Genomic DNA, 17,500 nt, shown 5'->3' with positions numbered 1-17,500 from the left:
AAAACAAAACAAAACAAAACAAAACAAAACAAAATAAAATAAAATAAAATAAAATAAAATAAAATAAAATAAAATAAAATAAAATAAAATAAAATAAAAAAATAAAACAAAATAAAAAACATAAAATAAATTAAAAAATGTCCTCCATTCAGATTTTTTTGCTGTGATATATAATAAATATATATAATATTTGTTTTCTTTATTAAATGAAATAAAGCAAACAAACAAACAAAATAAATAAACAAACAAATAATAAAAAGATCTTAAACTATAAAAATAACATCTTAAACAAATAAATGTCTTTTTGAAATGAATTAATTTCTTGCATGAATTTTGAATTTTAATTTCTTGATTTTTTTTTCAGAAATTAAATTAAATTAAATTAAATTAAATTAAATTAAATTAAATTAAATTAAATTAAATTAAATTAAATTAAATTAAATTAAATTAAATTAAATTAAATTAAATTAAATTAAATTTTAAATTCCAATTTCAATCTGCAATTCCCATTTAACATGATATGACTTATACATTAGATATTAATTTCCAATAGAATGCACAAACAGTGTGACAGGAATACTGGAACTGAAACTCCACTTAACATTCCCAAATGCTCCCTTACTATTATCATGATATGCACATTTAAATGTTTATTTACCCACCGGCCTCCATTCATAACTAACCAAACCCAATGTGAAAAGTATCCTCGGCACCACCAATTACTTCAGGCTCTGGAAAACATGAAAGCAGTTGTTTTGGTCTAATCCAGCTCTTCACATGTCTGACATTAAAAACGGCAGTGTGTGTGTGTTGTTCCAGTGAGCTCTGCTTAATTAAAAAGGATTGTTTCGTGTTGCTGTCATCCAGTGTGTCCTGAGGGAAAGCTGTGTAATTACCTTTAAAGAGACACACGTGGCTTTCTTCACCAAAGCGTCAGTGCCAAACTCTTCTCAACATTATCAAGACTGCAGGTTCATTAACACGGTTTAGATGCGCACGCTATAATGAAGAGATGTTTTCAGCTTACTGAAGCATGAGAGTTCAGCGCAATCAGAGGATCTCTGGCATGTTTTGCTTTCAGTTCACTGCTTATTCAAGTCGTGGAAAACAGAGCACAGAAAATAAAGTCTGAGTGGGGGAGATATTTTATTTTATTTTATTTTATTTTATTCATTTTTTTAGTTTAATTTTATTTTATTTTATTTTATTTTATTTTTTATTTAATTAAATTTTATTTTATTTTATTTTATTTTATTTTATCTTATTTTTTATTTTATTTTATTTTATTTTATTTTATTTATTTTTTATTTCATAAAATTTTATTTTATTAAATTTTATTTTATTTTATTTCATTTTATTTTATTTTATTTTATTTATTTTTTAATTTATGAAATTTTATTTTATTACATTTTATTTTATTTTATTTTATTTTTATATAATTTTGTCTTGTTTTTTTTTGTTATTTACATTCATTCATTTATTGTCCTTCAGTTTACTCCCTTATTTATCAGGGGTCGCCACAGGGGAATGAACCGCCAACTACTCCGGCATATGTTTGTTTTTGAGAGAGTGTTTGTGTACTGTGTTTGAGGGAGAAGGGGGTTCATTGTCCACAACAAGTGTACGGTTCAATGTTTCACTCAGGAATCACCACTAAACTGCTCAAGATTGTAAATAATGACGAATCATTTAAACGATTCTGAGCCAACTCTTTTTTTGAGAGAAAGACAATAGCTTTTATAATGTAATCCCATTCTTTGCAATCCCCTACCATGTTTGTGGTTGAAGGGAGCACAATTTTTTTAGGATCTGTGTTCACTAAAAGAGTGCGAATCAGTGTTTTGCTCAGATGTCATGACAAAATGGCTAAAGACTGAGAATAATATTGAATCATTTAAACGACTCAGAATCAACTCTTTTTTGAGAGACAATATCTTTCATAATCCCGCAATCCCACCCCCCACAATCCTATCCAACGCAATCCGCTGCCATGTTTGAGGGAGGAAGGGGTTCAAGTCTTTAGGGTCTGTGTTTACAACAAGTGTACGGGTCAATGTTTCGCTCAGAGTTTACAACAAAAGAGCTAAAGATTCAAATTAATAGAGAATCATTTAAATGACTCAGAGTCAACTCTTTTTTTATTATAAGACAATAGTTTTCATAATGCAGTCCCATTCCCCACAATCCTCTACTGTGTTTGAGGGAGAAGGGGGTTCACGTTTTTTAGGGTCTGTGTTCTCAACAAGTGTACAGGTCAATGTTTCACACAGGATTCACCGCAAAAAGATTAAAAATAATGACGAATAGTTTAACGTCTGTCTTCGCAACAAGTGCGTGGTTCAATGTTTTGCTCAGATGTCATGACAAAACGGCTAAAGACTGAAAATAATATTGAATCATTTAAACGACTCAGAATCAACTCTTTTTTGAGAGACAATATCTTTCATATTTACACAATCCCAACTCCCACAATCCTATCCCACGCAATCCGCTACCATGTTTGAGGGAGGAAGAGGTTCAAGTCTTTAGGGTCTGTGTTTACAACAAGTGTACGGGTCAATGTTTCGCTCAGAGTTTACAACAAAAGAGCTAAACTTTCAAATTAATAAAGAATCATTTAAATGACTCAGAGTCAACTCTTTTTTTATTATAAGACAATAGTTTTCTTAATGCAGTCCCATCCCCCACAATCCTCTACTGTGTTTGAGGGAGAAGGGGGTTCACGTTTTTTAGGGTCTGTGTTCGCAACAATGGTACAGGTCAATGTTTCACACAGGATTCACCGCAAAACGATTCAAAATAATGACGAATAGTTTCAACGTCTGTCTTCGCAACAAGTGCGTGGTTCAGTGTTTTGCTCAGATGTCATGACAAAACGGCTAAAGATTCAAAATAATGGTGAATCATTTAAATGACTCAGAATCAACTGGGGTTTTTTTTTTTTGAGAGACAAAATCTTTCACAATCCCACAATCCTATCCCACCCAATCTGCTTCCATGTTTGAGGGAGGAAGAGGTTCAAGTCTTTAGGGTCTGTGTTTACAAAAAGTGTAAGAGTCAATGTTTCGCTCAAAGTTCACAAGAAAACAGCTAAAGATTCAAAACAGTAGCGAATCTTTTGAACAACAAAAGAGACAATAGCTTTTATAATGTAATCCCATTCCCCGCAATCCACTACCATGTTTGTCGCAGAAGGGGCCACAAGTTTTTTAGGGTCTGTGTTCACAACAAGTGCTTGGTTCAGTGTTTTGCTCAGATGTCATGACAAAACGGCTAAAGATTGAAAATAATGGTGAATCATTTAAATGACTCAGAATCAACAGTTTTTTTTGAGAGACAATATCTTTCACAATCCCACAATCCTATCCCACCCAATCCGCTACCATGTTAGGGTCTGTGTTTACAACAAGTGTACGGGTAAATGTTTCGCTCAGACTTCACGACAAAAGAGCTAAAGATTCAAAACAATGGTGAATCATTTAAACGATTCTGAGTCAACTCTTTTTTTGAGAGAGACAATAGCTTTTATAATGCAATCCCATCCCCCGCAATCCGCCACCATGTTTGCGGGAGAAGGGGCCACAAGTTTTCAGGCTTTGTGTTCACAACAAGTGTGTGGTTTAATATTTTGCTCAAATGCTATGACAAAACGTCTAAAGACAAAATAATAGTGAATCATTTAAATGAGTCAACTCTTATTTGACTCGTTTATACAAGGTCCACTTTCAGATTTAAGCCTCAGCTGGATGTGTTCATTCAGTTTGTCAGCTTTGTTACACACTGTTAGAAGGTAATTTTCAAAAACCCATAATAGGGGCTTTTTAACTATATATATTTATTAAAACACAAATAAAAATGGATGATTTAGACAAAAAAAAACTGAACTCTTTCATGGATAAGTGGATTAAGGACAGCTAAGCAATTTTCTGCTATTATCTTGCTTGAAATAGATACATTTAAAAGCACTTTTCATAATTGCCACAATTGCCAAACCATTGGACAAAGCAACAACAATCACTTAGAAAATAGCCGTTTCTACTATATAATCTAATCTGATTCCTGCGGTTCAAATGACACTCTTCCGGCTTTTAGAAATGTGGCTGGCGCCTTTCGATTGTTCATTTCCTAAAGATAATTCATAATTATTCTCAATAGTCATAATATATTTCGAAATCATCAATGCTTCTAACACAAATGACATCATAAACGTCATGTTAAAGCAGTTGATGATGCTCAGAATAAGCACAACGCAACATAAACATCAGATTTGTCTTTTTTTCTGCTATGGATGTGAGATGTTTTGTCTTCATCACATAAATGCGCAAAATGTCAACACAAATGACACTTCTATTACTCACTTTAAATCGCAGCAGGCAGGATGAATACGATAATAAAGCTACTGCTCATCTGTTTCTCCTTATAAAGCTGACTGTTTTATAGATGTCAGAATCTGGCATCGTGCTTTCAGTGAACTAGTTAAAAGAACATTAGACGTCTCTGTTCTTTTGGTACAAACATGTGAATTAAAGCCATACATCCAACGCTACATATTAGAAAGTGGCGGCGTTTCCCGGAGAAAAAGACATTAGTTGCTTTTATTGCTTTTATATCTGTCGTCAAGGGAGATGTATTGTTAAAAATGTGATTTCGCTTTGTTTTCACTGATTTATCATAGCATGGGAAATGCTGGAAGTGGCTAATAAAGCACTGATAAATGCAGGTTGTAAAGTTTAATCTGTAATCACTGTGTCTTATGAATATATCAGGGTTACCAATTTTATTGTTCAGTTTGGAATGAGAAGGGTTTTTTTTTGGGGGGGGGTCAATTTTAAGATACACACACAAACCCACCCATCTAAATACTTCATGGTGTTTCAAGGTAATATAGAACATTTAACTGTTGGCAATAACAGAGTTGACAGTAACAGAGCTGACAGTAACAGAGTTGACAGTAACAGAGCTGACAGTAACAGAGTTGACAGTAACAGTTGACAGTAACTGAGCTGACAGTAACAGAGTTGACAGTAACAGTCGACAGTAACTGAGTTGACAGTAACAGAGTTGACAGTAACAGTTGACAGTAACAGAGCTGACAGTAACAGTTGACAGTAACAGAGTTGACAGTAACAGAGTTGACAGTAACAGAGTTGACAATATCAGCGTTGACAGTAAAAGAGTTGACAGTAACAGAGTTGACAGTAACAGAGTTGACAGTATCAGCGTTGACAGTAACAGAGTTGACAGTAAAAGAGTTGACAGTAACAGAGTTGACAGTATCAGAGTTGACAGTAAAAGAGTTGACAGTAAAAGAGTTGACAGTATCAGCGTTGACAGTAAAAGAGTTGACAGTAACAGAGTTGACAGTAACAGAGTTGACAATATCAGAGTTGACAGTATCAGAGTTGACAGTAACAGAGTTGACAGTAACAGAGTTGACAGTAACAGAGTTGACAATATCAGAGTTGACAGTAACAGAGTTGACAGTAACAGAGTTGACAGTAACAGAGTTGACAATATCAGAGTTGACAGTATCAGAGTTGACAGTAACAGAGTTGACAGTAACAGAGTTGACAGTATCAGAGTTGACATTAACAGAGTTGACAGTAACAGGGCTGACAACAGAGTTGAGTGTAACTGACAGTAACAAAGTTGACAATATCAGAGTTGACAGTATCAGAGTTGACAGTATCAGAGTTGACAGTATCAGAGTTGACAGTAACAGAGTTGACAGTAACAGAGTTGACAGTAACAGAGTTGACAGTTTCAGAGTTGACAGTAACAGTTGACAGTAACAGAGTTGACAGTAACAGAGTTGACAGTAACAGAGTTGACAGTAACAGAGTTGACAGTATCAGAGTTGACAGTAACAGAGTTGACAGTATCAGAGTTGACATTAACAGAGTTGACAGTATCAAAGTTGACAGTATCAGAGTTGACAGTAACAGAGTTGACAGTAACAGAGTTGACAGTATCAGAGTTGACAGTAACAGAGTTGACAGTAACAGAGTTGACAGTAACAGAGTTGACAGTAACAGAGTTGACAGTATCAGAGTTGACATTAACAGAGTTGACAGTATCAGAGTTGACAGTATCAGAGTTGACAGTAACAGAGTTGACAGTATCAGAGTTGACAGTAACAGAGTTGACAGTATCAGAGTTGACAGTAACAGAGTTGACAGTAACAGAGTTGACAGTAAAATAGTTGACAGTAAAAGAGTTGACAGTAACAGAGTTGACAGTAAAATAGTTGACAGTAAAAGAGTTGACAGTATCAGCGTTGACAGTATCAGAGTTGACAGTAACTGAGTTGACAGTATCAGAGTTGACAGTAACAGAGTCTACAGTGTCAGAGTTGACAGTAACAGAGTTGACAGTAACAGTTGACAGTAACAGAGTTGACAGTATCAGAGTTGACAGTAACAGTTGACAGTAACAGAGTTGACAGTAACAGAGTTGACAGTATCAGAGTTGACAGTAACAGAGTTGTCAGTAAAAGAGTTGACAGTAACACACTGTTATAATATATTGTCCCATACTGTTGTAGAAACTACAGTATTAGGTCCTCCTACATGTACTTTGTCAATAAATATAATTCTGATTTTGATTCCGATTTAGATTACAGCAACTCTTATGTTTGCTGCAATCCTGAGAGTAATACAATAAGTTTCAGCTCAACAAACATCTTGGATAACAGCCACCACAACTCCCTTAAGAAGAGTAATAAAGAAACTGCACCACCGATGTTCAGAGACAATGTATGTGTTCAATTATCATTTCTGAAGAGACGCTCATAAACAAGTTTATTAAAGCAAAACATCTAAGAGCATTTCATCCGGCAAACATGGCAGATAGCATTATTGTTCAGTCATATTTAGGAGGTTGCATCATTTTCGGTGCAGGTCATCAAATAATATCGAACAAACAATAAGCAGACATCAGTGTTGAATAACAGTCCGATCATATTCGAGGTTTATATGATCTCACATCTCCCTTGAAGAAAATAAAGTCTGACATGCAGCCTCTGAGCTCATTTATTCGAAATGAAGGAGAGATGTAATGTGCTATTGTTGTGTTCAATGCACTTCCAGCACAGTGTGTTTGTCTGCTGCTTCACACTGTCATTTATGAAACACATTCGGACAAGATATGTTTATTGCTCGGAAATGATGCCGTTTTTCTATATGGATGTGCATGCATATACCGTATATTGCTTTTCAGATTGTGATGGAAGTGCCTGTTGTGTGTGTTTTCAGGAGTGTCCCAGTGGTGTGGTCAATGAAGACACATTTAAGGAAATTTATGCTCAGTTTTTCCCACAGGGAGGTGAGTGTCCATTTCAACGCACAGATCCTCTTTTACTGTTTCCTTTATACTTGTGTTGTGTGCTGTGATTACAAACACAATCTAATGCTACATTTCATTTGTGCTTATCTTTTGTTGATTTCTGAGTTTCTAATAAACTATTTTCGTGCAGGTAAAATCAAGAAATAGTTATGCAGAAGCGTGAAGAAACACATCGAAGTAAATATGAATATTGTCAAAAATCTAAGATAGTATTTTTCTGTAAATATGCACAATAATCTTTAACCTTAAATGGCAAAGTTAAAGGGAGATATAATTTAGGTACATACCTGAATGGCTTACGCCAATCGATGGGCGGAGTCTGGGGTATAAAGAAGGACGCCAGACTCCAGCTCAGGGTCAGTTTACCTGGCTAGCGAGCGTGCTGTGGCAGAGCCGTGAGCAATTTTCTGAGTGAGTGGATACTTGTATACAGTGGTTACGTTTGATTGTTTTTTTTTTTTCTTCTTTGGTTTGTTTTTGTGTTATATATATTCATCTTTATATTTAATTTGTTGATTTGATACTTTGTATTTTTGTATATATATTTTGGGACTTTTTATGGACACCGTATATATTTTGCACTGGACATATCCTCCACATTATTGTAAATAAATACCACCTTTTTTTTTACACTTCCGGGTCAGGCCATTGTGTTTTGGAATTTTGCCATCGGGTTTTTTTTTTTTGTTTTTGTTTTGGGTTCGTTGTGGTGATAAGGCCTCCCACGCCTCCTAGTGGGCCCACTCTGGGTTCACTACATCACATGCAGTCTTATTAAGTGAAGTTTCATAAACTAATTTCGAGAGGTGCGCGTGATATGATTGAGCACGTCTGGCTACTCATCTGTAATCAGTAATAATCCAATCAGAGTGATCCTAGTTTACTATAGATGGATCATTTTCTCCCTAATGTTTTATCTTCGTTTGGAAGAATCCCCCCTTCCACCCCATCTCCTCCTTTTCCTCCCTATTCTAAAGGGGGAGCTCTCGAGACCTACCTGATCTCGGATCTCCTGATATGCTTATCGACCAGGCGGGAGCCCTGGGCTCAAATATCTCCGAGCTCAGGGTTCTCTCCCGGGACAGCATGCCAAACCTGCTTTATACGCCAAGCATATCTAAGTGGGAACTCTTGAAATCATTTTTATGCTTGACTGAATCTGTTAAGTAAAATTATTGACGTGACGATTAAAACACCTTTCGTAATGATATAACATGCAGGCCTGTAGCCAGCCTGGGGAAAAGGGGTGCCTCTTTTTTCTCAAAAAGTACACTTTTTTGCAGTTATTCGCCTCATTTTCTATTTAATTATACATTTTCTATTTAAATACTGCATTTTAAGCACTGTTTTTAGCTGAATTAGCTTATCAGATGGTCATCCTAACACATTTTGATGTACCAAAAATATTTCCTAAAAATTAAGAATAAAAAAATGTGAAAAACAAATTCATTACATCGTATATTATTAGAAAGAATAAGAATCTGTTAAGGTTTTAATGAAAAACTATAGCATATTGTCATAAACTGACCTGCACATTCGACCTTTCCTCAGTTTATGAATCAAAAATAATTAAAACATAATCATAATAATGCATAGCTTCACTAATTTTTACAGAACCAAAATAGTATTTAAATCAGTTTTAGTATGGGCCGCTTTTGGTGCTTCACACCTTTTTATTGCTCATTTTTTGTTTCAAGAGTAGGCCTAGGTCAGATTGTATGTTTTCTTGCACAGCTGGATGTTGGATTCATGAAAAAGTAATTGTTTTTATTGATCAAAACTGATTAGCTGAAGTCACACTGAAGCGACAGTGAACAGAGGATTTTACTCGATCTTAAAGCCTTGTTCGATGAGTTATTTACACAATTTATGATTGCATAGCAGTCAAAATAGGACAAATGAGCTCATGTATGGGAAAAATTCTGGACCTTTGTCAGTAAGGGGTAGGTCTTCCGTACCACCTAAACCTACGGGCCTGACATTATATTATATTATATTATATTATATTATATTATATTATATTATATTATATTATATTATATTATATTATATTATATTAAATTATATTATATTATATTATGTTATGTTATGTTATGTTATATTATATTATATTATATTATATTATATTATGTTATGTTATGTTATGTTATGTTATGTTATATTATATTATATTAAATTATATTATACTATATTATATTATATTATATTATATTATATTATATTATATTATATTATATTATATTATATTATATTATATTATATTATATTATATTATATTATATTATATTATATTATATTATATTACGCTTTGGTACATTATAAAAAAGTCAAAATTATGAAAAACTAAACTGCATCATAATTATGACTAATATCTCATAATTTAACGTTTGCATCATATTTCTGAGTTTAATAAAAATTCAATTGAAATGACTTAATTTATGAAATGACGTGAAGTTAATTTGACTCAACATATTTAATATTTAAGGCAGCTATTATATTATATTTTGTTATATTATATTATATTATATTATATTATATTATATTATATTATATTATATTATATTATATTATATTATATTATATTATATTATATTATATTATATTATATTATATTATATTATACTATATTATTCATTCATTTTCTTTTCGGCCTAGTCCCTTTATTAATCTGGGGTCGCCACAGCGGAATGAACCGCCAACTTATCCAGCACGTTTTTACGCAGCGGATGCCCTCCCAGCCGCAACCCATCTCTATCACCAACCCACACGAACGCAGGGAGAACATGCAAACTCCACACAGAAACGCCAACTGACCCAGCCGAGGGTTTAACCAGCGACCTTTTTACTGTGAGGCGACAGCACTACCTACTGCGCCACTGCGTCGCTCCCCTATATTATATTATATTATATTATATTATATTATAACATCAGACATTAGTGAAACAATAATCTATAGAACAAAAAAACTATATATATCCCCTATATTATATTATATTATATTATATTATATTATATTATATTATATTATGTTATGTTATGTTATGTTATGTTATATTATATTATATTATATTATATTATATTATATTATATTATATTATATTATATTAAATTATATTATATTATATTATATTATAACATCAGACATTAGTGAAACAATAATCTATAGAACAAAAAAACTATATATATATCCCCTATATTATATTATATTATATTATATTATATTATATTATATTATATTATATTATATTATATTATAACATCAGACATTAGTGAAACATTAATCTATAGAACAAAAAAACTATATATATCCCCTATATTATATTATATTATATTATATTATATTATATTATATTATATTATATTATATTATATTATATTATATTATATTATATTATATTATATTATATTATAACATCAGACATTAGTGAAACAATAATCTATAGAACAAAAAAACTATATATATCCCCTATATTATATTATATTATATTATATTATATTATATTATATTATATTATATTATATTATATTATATTATATTATATTATAACATCAGACATTAGTGAAACAATAATCTATAGAACAAAAAAACTATATATATCCCCTATATTATATTATATTATATTATATTATATTATATTATATTATATTATATTATATTATATTATATTATAACATCAGACATTAGTGAAACATTAATCTATAGAACAAAAAAACTTTACCTCTGCATTTCAGACACACACTCACACATGTACACACACACACACACACACACACACTCTCTCTCATTGTTGTGAATGGAGGTCTTTCTGTAGTGGTTCTTCTTTTTTCAGTCATTTGATTTGTGCCACTGTACAGTCAGACGAGTGGTTTTCTAATTATGTGTTTGCGCTTCATTATTTGTCAGGGATTGTGACAAATCTCTCTCACGTGGCTCTTCTCATTCCACACCATTCACATACGCACGCTGCTTGTATTATTTATAGTATAATAGATCATAGCCTGTGCTAAGCTTATGCATTTGCTTTGTTATCGAGCAGAAGAAGCTGTGGGATGAGTTAATGACATTGCAGTGACTGAGCTGAGCAGTTCCTCTTTTATTTTTCAGATGCATCGACGTATGCACATTTTCTGTTCAACGCGTTCGACACAGATCACAACGGCTCGGTCAGCTTTGAGGTAAGAAATAATAATGAACATCAGGCATGTATACAGTTGAAGTCAAAATTATTAGCCCTCCTGTGATCATAGATGACTTTCACATCTCAAATGATGTTTAACAGAGCAAGGAATTTTTCACAGTATTTCCTATAATATATTTTCTTCCGAATGTCGCAGCAGAAATCGAGACTCATCAGACCAGGCAACGTTTCTCCAATCCTCTATTGTCCAGTTTTGGTGAGCCTGTGTGAATTGTAGCCTCAGTTTCCTGTTCTTATCTGACAGGAGTGGCACCCGGTGTGGGCTTCTGCTGCTGTAGCCCATCTGCCTCAAGGTTGGACGTGTTTTGCGTTCAGAGATGCTCTTCTGCATACCTCGGTTGTAACCAGGGGCGGACTGGCCATCTGGCAGTTTCCCGCTGGGCCGACCTACTTTTTGGACCGGGCTGATTATCTTCTTATGATCTGATCGGCCCATAAAACGCTTATTCGTTTGGGCTGACCCAATCACAAACTTCCATTTTGGGCTCTGTGTGAGCGTGCAATGTCAGTGTGTATTTGTCTAAATAGTCCACAGTCACGCCTGTTTCTCACCCCACGAGCACGCATGGAAAGCAGAAGCAGCGAGCAGGCGTTTGCCTTTTGCATCTGCAGAGCGCAGCGGATCGACAACTGTTGCACAGATCAATATATTCCTGTCTATTCTATCTAGTTACCTATCTATCTATATATACTTTTTTTTTACTTTTAATCTGCACCAAGGCCCGTGGCAACTTCCTCCTATGCTGTTTCCTTAACCTGCAAGTCTTTATTTTACAAATGATATAGATCATAAATAGTGTATGCTTCCCAAGCTCTATGAGGAGTGTCATTCATGTAATTTAAGATGCACTCGGCCAGAAGACAATAACATGTTATATAATGGCATTTTGTTTTTGATCGTCATCATGATGTAGGCTTATAGTTACAATAATATTTATACAATATGATTATAATGATATTTATGCATGATAAAACTTGTGTGCAACTTAAGCAGAACTAATACTAGATTTTTTACATTTAGTTTTGTAGTTCGGGCACAAACAAAAATATTTGTTGCATTTTTTAATCGTTTATGTTGATTTGATTGACTATGTACACTCTTTAAGTTATGATTGATGTTTCTTTGTTGAGTTAAACATTTTTTAAGGGTCTCTGACACATTGCTTTTATTATTTCTCTTTATTATGTTAATCAACATTAACTGTGTGCATCAGCAGGCAGTTTTTGTTATGTTCATTACTTAATATAGGCTCCCTCAAAACACACAGGCACACGCAAAATGGACGTCCAGTGTGGATTAGAATTTTATTATAATAATAAATTAATTATTTTAAGTTTTTAATTTGTCAGCTCTCATTATTTCTTATAAATGGCTTTTGTGCTTTTATAGAATGGAAGTTGGTCGACATATTCTAGGGCATGCACAGATGGGTTGCATTTTGATTGAATGTAGTGGGCCGCTCTGTCCAAAAATTCCAGGGCCGTTTTTTTTTTTTTTGTCCCAGTTCAGCTCTGGTTGTAACGAGTGGTTATTTGAGTTACTGTTGCACTCTATCAACTGGAACCAGTCTGGCCATTCATGTCTGATGTCTGGCATTAAAAGGCATTTGCGCCCAGGGAACTGCTGCTCACTGAATATTTTCTCTTTTTCAGATCATTCTCTGTAAACCCTAGAGATGGTTGTGCGTGAAAATCCCAGTAGATCAGCAGTTTCTGAAATACTCAGACCAACCCGTCTGGCACCAACAACCATGCCACGTTCAAAGTCACTTAAATCACCTTTCTTCCCCATTCTGATGCTCGGTTTGAACTGCAGCAGATCGTCTTGACCATGTCTACATGCCTAAATGCATCGAGTTGCTGCCATGTGATTGGCTGATTAGAAATTTGCGTTTACGTTTTTTAAAGAGGCCGTTGCAGCAGATCAACAAATCAGTTACATTCCCATATAAAACATACTTTCTAGCGTGAAATTGTTGCGCACCTTTTATCAAATTCCTTTAACTATGGAAGATTAAGTTGTTGCGTGTGGTTGTGCTCCACTTATCCAATATGTCCATATGTCTGAAATATTCTGAAGTGGCAATACTGTTTTTGTACTCGTTACAGTGAGCATGAGATTCCTGCTTTTTTTTAATAAAGGATATGCACATCAGTAACTCGTCAGTAAAGTTTTCTTATTTATGTCACTGTAAGAAAACATCGTAAATAATTGAAAATCCAGCGACCAGATGAAACCCCTGGGAACAGCTTTGGTCAGAACCAAAGTCCACAGGACTGTGTTCTCTGGACTCCTCTTAAGCGGTGGACTGCTACATTCTGATTGGTTGCCATCGAACCACATCATCACTCATTACCATAGAGTTCACTTGATTTCAACTCTCCTCTACGCCCACACCAGCAAAGCCACTTCTATCTGCTGGCTCCAATTGAAAATGAATAACTTTCAGCTACTTTGACGCTCTCGCTGTGAATGCACAGTTACAAGTTGATGGATAAGCACCCAAAACTCACAGTTGGGCTTTATTTATACAATGGAAACCCGGCTAGTGGCCTTTTTCATGTTATGCATCAGCTTAAACACAAACAAACACAGTTGGAGCTATTACAGAAATAAACGATTTGTTCAAGTTGACCCCTGTTGCAGAAACGTCTTGACAACAGTTTGTGCAATCTGTATCTCACAGAGACATTTAAAAAACACTTGTCAGCAACTCCGAACCTTCATTTTGCACATGACAAGGATTTCAATCTTGAACAGGCCCCGCTGCTGTTCTGAGATACGGTAATTAAACCAAACGAGAACATCCCCGTCTTGTGTTTAATAACAAACATTGGCTTGTCCTGCAGTCGTTTAGCTTAAGGCTTATTCTGTCATTTCTGGTAATTAAAAATCTTGATTGCTCATGTGCCCTCATCAGAAAAAAAGCGTATGTGGTGGTTATTAAAGTATTTATTTGTATGCACATAACAGACATGTGAACTCAAATCAGTGTTATGAATGTTGTATTATTCAGATCTATAACTCAATCACTAAAATAGCACAAGATATCATATTGGTGAAACAAGCAATTAGTTTATGGCATAATATGCCTTAATTACATATTTACAGTTGAAGACAAAGGGCCCTATCATAAACCTATCACAATAAGGCGCAGGACGTGTTTGCCCCGATGTGTTGCTATTTTCAGACCAACGCAACCTTAATTTTCCCGGTTTTCACCACATTGTTTAAAGAGCAAATCCATTTTCGCCACTTTGTAGACTGATGGGTGTTTCTGTCTAGAAAAGAGGTGTGTTAAGGCGCATTGTTGGCACGTTGCTATTTTGAGGAACTAAATTAGATTGTGCAATAGACCAGCTGAAAGCAGGTCTAAAGTCCAGCACAGAGCGCGTTATTTGTGCACATCGCTTAAAACATGCAGGATGTACATCAATACACAAACATCTTTACAAATGAAAAAGAATTAAAGGATTAAAATATTACAAAAATGATTAGCTACTTTCTACATAAATATAAAAAATATTGCCTCCATGCCTTCATCATCTCGGGAGCTTTTTTTAGTTTATTCATAACAATTTGCGTTGGTATAATGTTATTATTATTAGCAGTATTATTTATTATATGCATATTTTTATTTGTTGTATTAAAAACAAGCTCAGATTTGTCCACCTGTCAGGTTTTGGACCATATGGGGCATATCATGTGTGTTTGACCACACTTCATTATTATTGTTCATTTATTAGTTTGCTGGAAATTTGAACTGAATTTAGAAATAGTTTTGAAACAAATCTTTGCGCTTAACAAATGAAATTAACTATGTAGGTTAATCGATATCTGTGCATAGAACACGTTACCTTGTCCACTAAATAGAGAAAGAGAAAGTACAGGCCGATTGGAGGAGGCTCATTCTTTATCCACGCGCTGCAGAGGCTCTGTTTAACTGTTTTCTCGTGAGTGAAGCGCTCAGTTTTTCCACTTACAGTACAAAGTCCGCCTTGTAAACAGCAAATGCACCATGGCGCAACAACTGACTCTTAAAGGGAATGGCAGATGAGACTCTGATCTGGTTTATTCTCAAAACACACCCAAAACTCACTAAGAGAATAAGCTCAACCCTGTTAGACCATGCGCTGCGGCGCAGAGCGGATTTTTCCATCCTTAAAATAGCAAAAGTGGATTCGGACACGCCCTTAATGCTTTTGTGCCATGTGCTTTAGACTTTGCGCCTAGATTGTTAAAATAGAGCCCAGAATTATGAACCCCCTGTATATTTTATCACCTAAAAAATTTTTTTTTTCAACACATTTCTAAACATAATCATTTTAATAACTGATTTCTTTCATCTTTGCCATGATACCAGTACATAATATTTTACTAGATAATTTTGAAGATATTAGTAATCAGCTTAAAGTGACATTTAAAGGCTCAACTAGGTTATTTAGGTCAAGTTAGGGTAATTAGGCAAGTCATTGTATAATGATGGTTTGTTCTGTAGACTATCAAAAAAATTGCATAAGGGGGCTAATAATATTGACCTTAAAATAGTTTTTAAAATATTCAAAATTGCTTTTATCCTAGCTGAAATAAAAAAATAAGACTTTCCCCAGTAGGAAAAAACATTATAGGAAATACTGTGAAAAATTCCTTGCTCTGTTAAAGATCATTTGGGAAATATTTGAAAAAGAAAAAAAAAAAGTCACAGGAGAGCTAATCATTTTGACTTCAACTGTATGTATTTATGCAACACCTCTGACTGATTCCTCAATGTGATTGATTGTGTTGCAGGATTTTGTAATGGGCCTTTCCATTCTTCTACGAGGCACCGTTCAGGAGAAGCTTAACTGGGCGTTTAACCTCTATGATATTAATAAAGATGGATATATAACAAAAGAGGTACAGTAACATATGAAGAAAAGCACTATACAACCGAGTTCCTTTTGTTAGCATGAATTAATATGAGGCAACACTGTATTAGTTAATGTAAATGAATGCATTTACTAACATGAACTAACAATGAGCAATGCATTTATTACAGTATTTGTTCATGTTAGTGAATGAAAATACAGTTGTTCATCATTAATTCACGTTAACTCGTGCGTTAATTAATGTTAACAAGCATGAATTTGGATGTTAATAATGCATCAGTAAATGTTGAGCTATGATTAATAGATGCTGTACAAGTATTGTCCATAATTAGTTCATGTTAGTAAATACTAAATAGCTAATGTAAACTTATTGTAAAATGTGACCTAATCTGATTTAACAACCAACAATGCTCTGACTGATTTATTTAACTTTTAAAGTAAAAATAAGATGCACTATAGCAAAAAAAAAAAGAGTTATGTGAAGCCTTTTGACTTTCAATTGTCAGTTTTGTTTTTTCTAAATCTAATAATCGTGACTTAAATATCACAAACAGCCAACATTGTGAGATTTTGATGAATATGTTAGCAAAAAGAGTCATAATATGACACAAAAATGATGACATACTGATTAATAATTTACATAGAAACGTGATCTCTACTCTTTCATTAACTAGTACTTTTACATTGTCAGTGTGGCAATGGATACAAGTATGGCAACACATTAAGCAAAACATTGACAAAAAGTCATTATTTACATTCATAAAAATTGTTTTATATAAAGTTCTAAGTTTTTTTTTCATACTCCTTTATCCTTTGTGAAGTTTCCCTAACTAATTTCGAGAGGAGCACGTGATATAATTGATCGTGGCTTGTCTCTCATCTGTAATCATTAGTAAGCCAATCGGATCATTCCAGACTCACTATAATTAGCCTGACTAGCGTTACTCCCTCATTTTCAGTTTTTGAAGAATCCCCCATCCACCCCATCTCCCCCTTTCCTCCTTTACCAGGGGGAGCTCTCAAGAACTATCTGATCTCGAACCCCGTTACATGGTCATTGACCAGGCGGGAGCCCTAGAATCAATTAT

At 33.9% G+C, this 17,500-nt stretch overlaps 1 protein-coding gene across 4 annotated transcripts in view; it reads left to right on the top strand.

Moving 5' to 3' along the window:
* The window catches only part of kcnip4a (potassium voltage-gated channel interacting protein 4a), a 317,518-nt gene that overhangs the window by 296,192 nt on the left and 3,826 nt on the right, over window positions 1-17,500 (top strand). For all 4 annotated transcript variants that reach the window (XM_056462417.1, XM_056462419.1, XM_056462421.1 and 1 more), the window contains 3 exons: window positions 7,254-7,323; window positions 11,450-11,520; window positions 16,333-16,440. In XM_056462417.1, coding sequence (XP_056318392.1) covers window positions 7,254-7,323; window positions 11,450-11,520; window positions 16,333-16,440 — 249 coding nt within the window. The remainder of the gene's footprint in view (window positions 1-7,253; window positions 7,324-11,449; window positions 11,521-16,332; window positions 16,441-17,500) is intronic.

Source organism: Danio aesculapii, chromosome 7 (genome assembly GCF_903798145.1).
Source record: "Danio aesculapii chromosome 7, fDanAes4.1, whole genome shotgun sequence".
In the NCBI taxonomy this organism is placed as follows: domain Eukaryota; kingdom Metazoa; phylum Chordata; class Actinopteri; order Cypriniformes; family Danionidae; genus Danio; species Danio aesculapii.
Note: the sequence above shows the minus strand (reverse complement) of the source record. Positions and strands in the feature narration are given on the sequence as shown.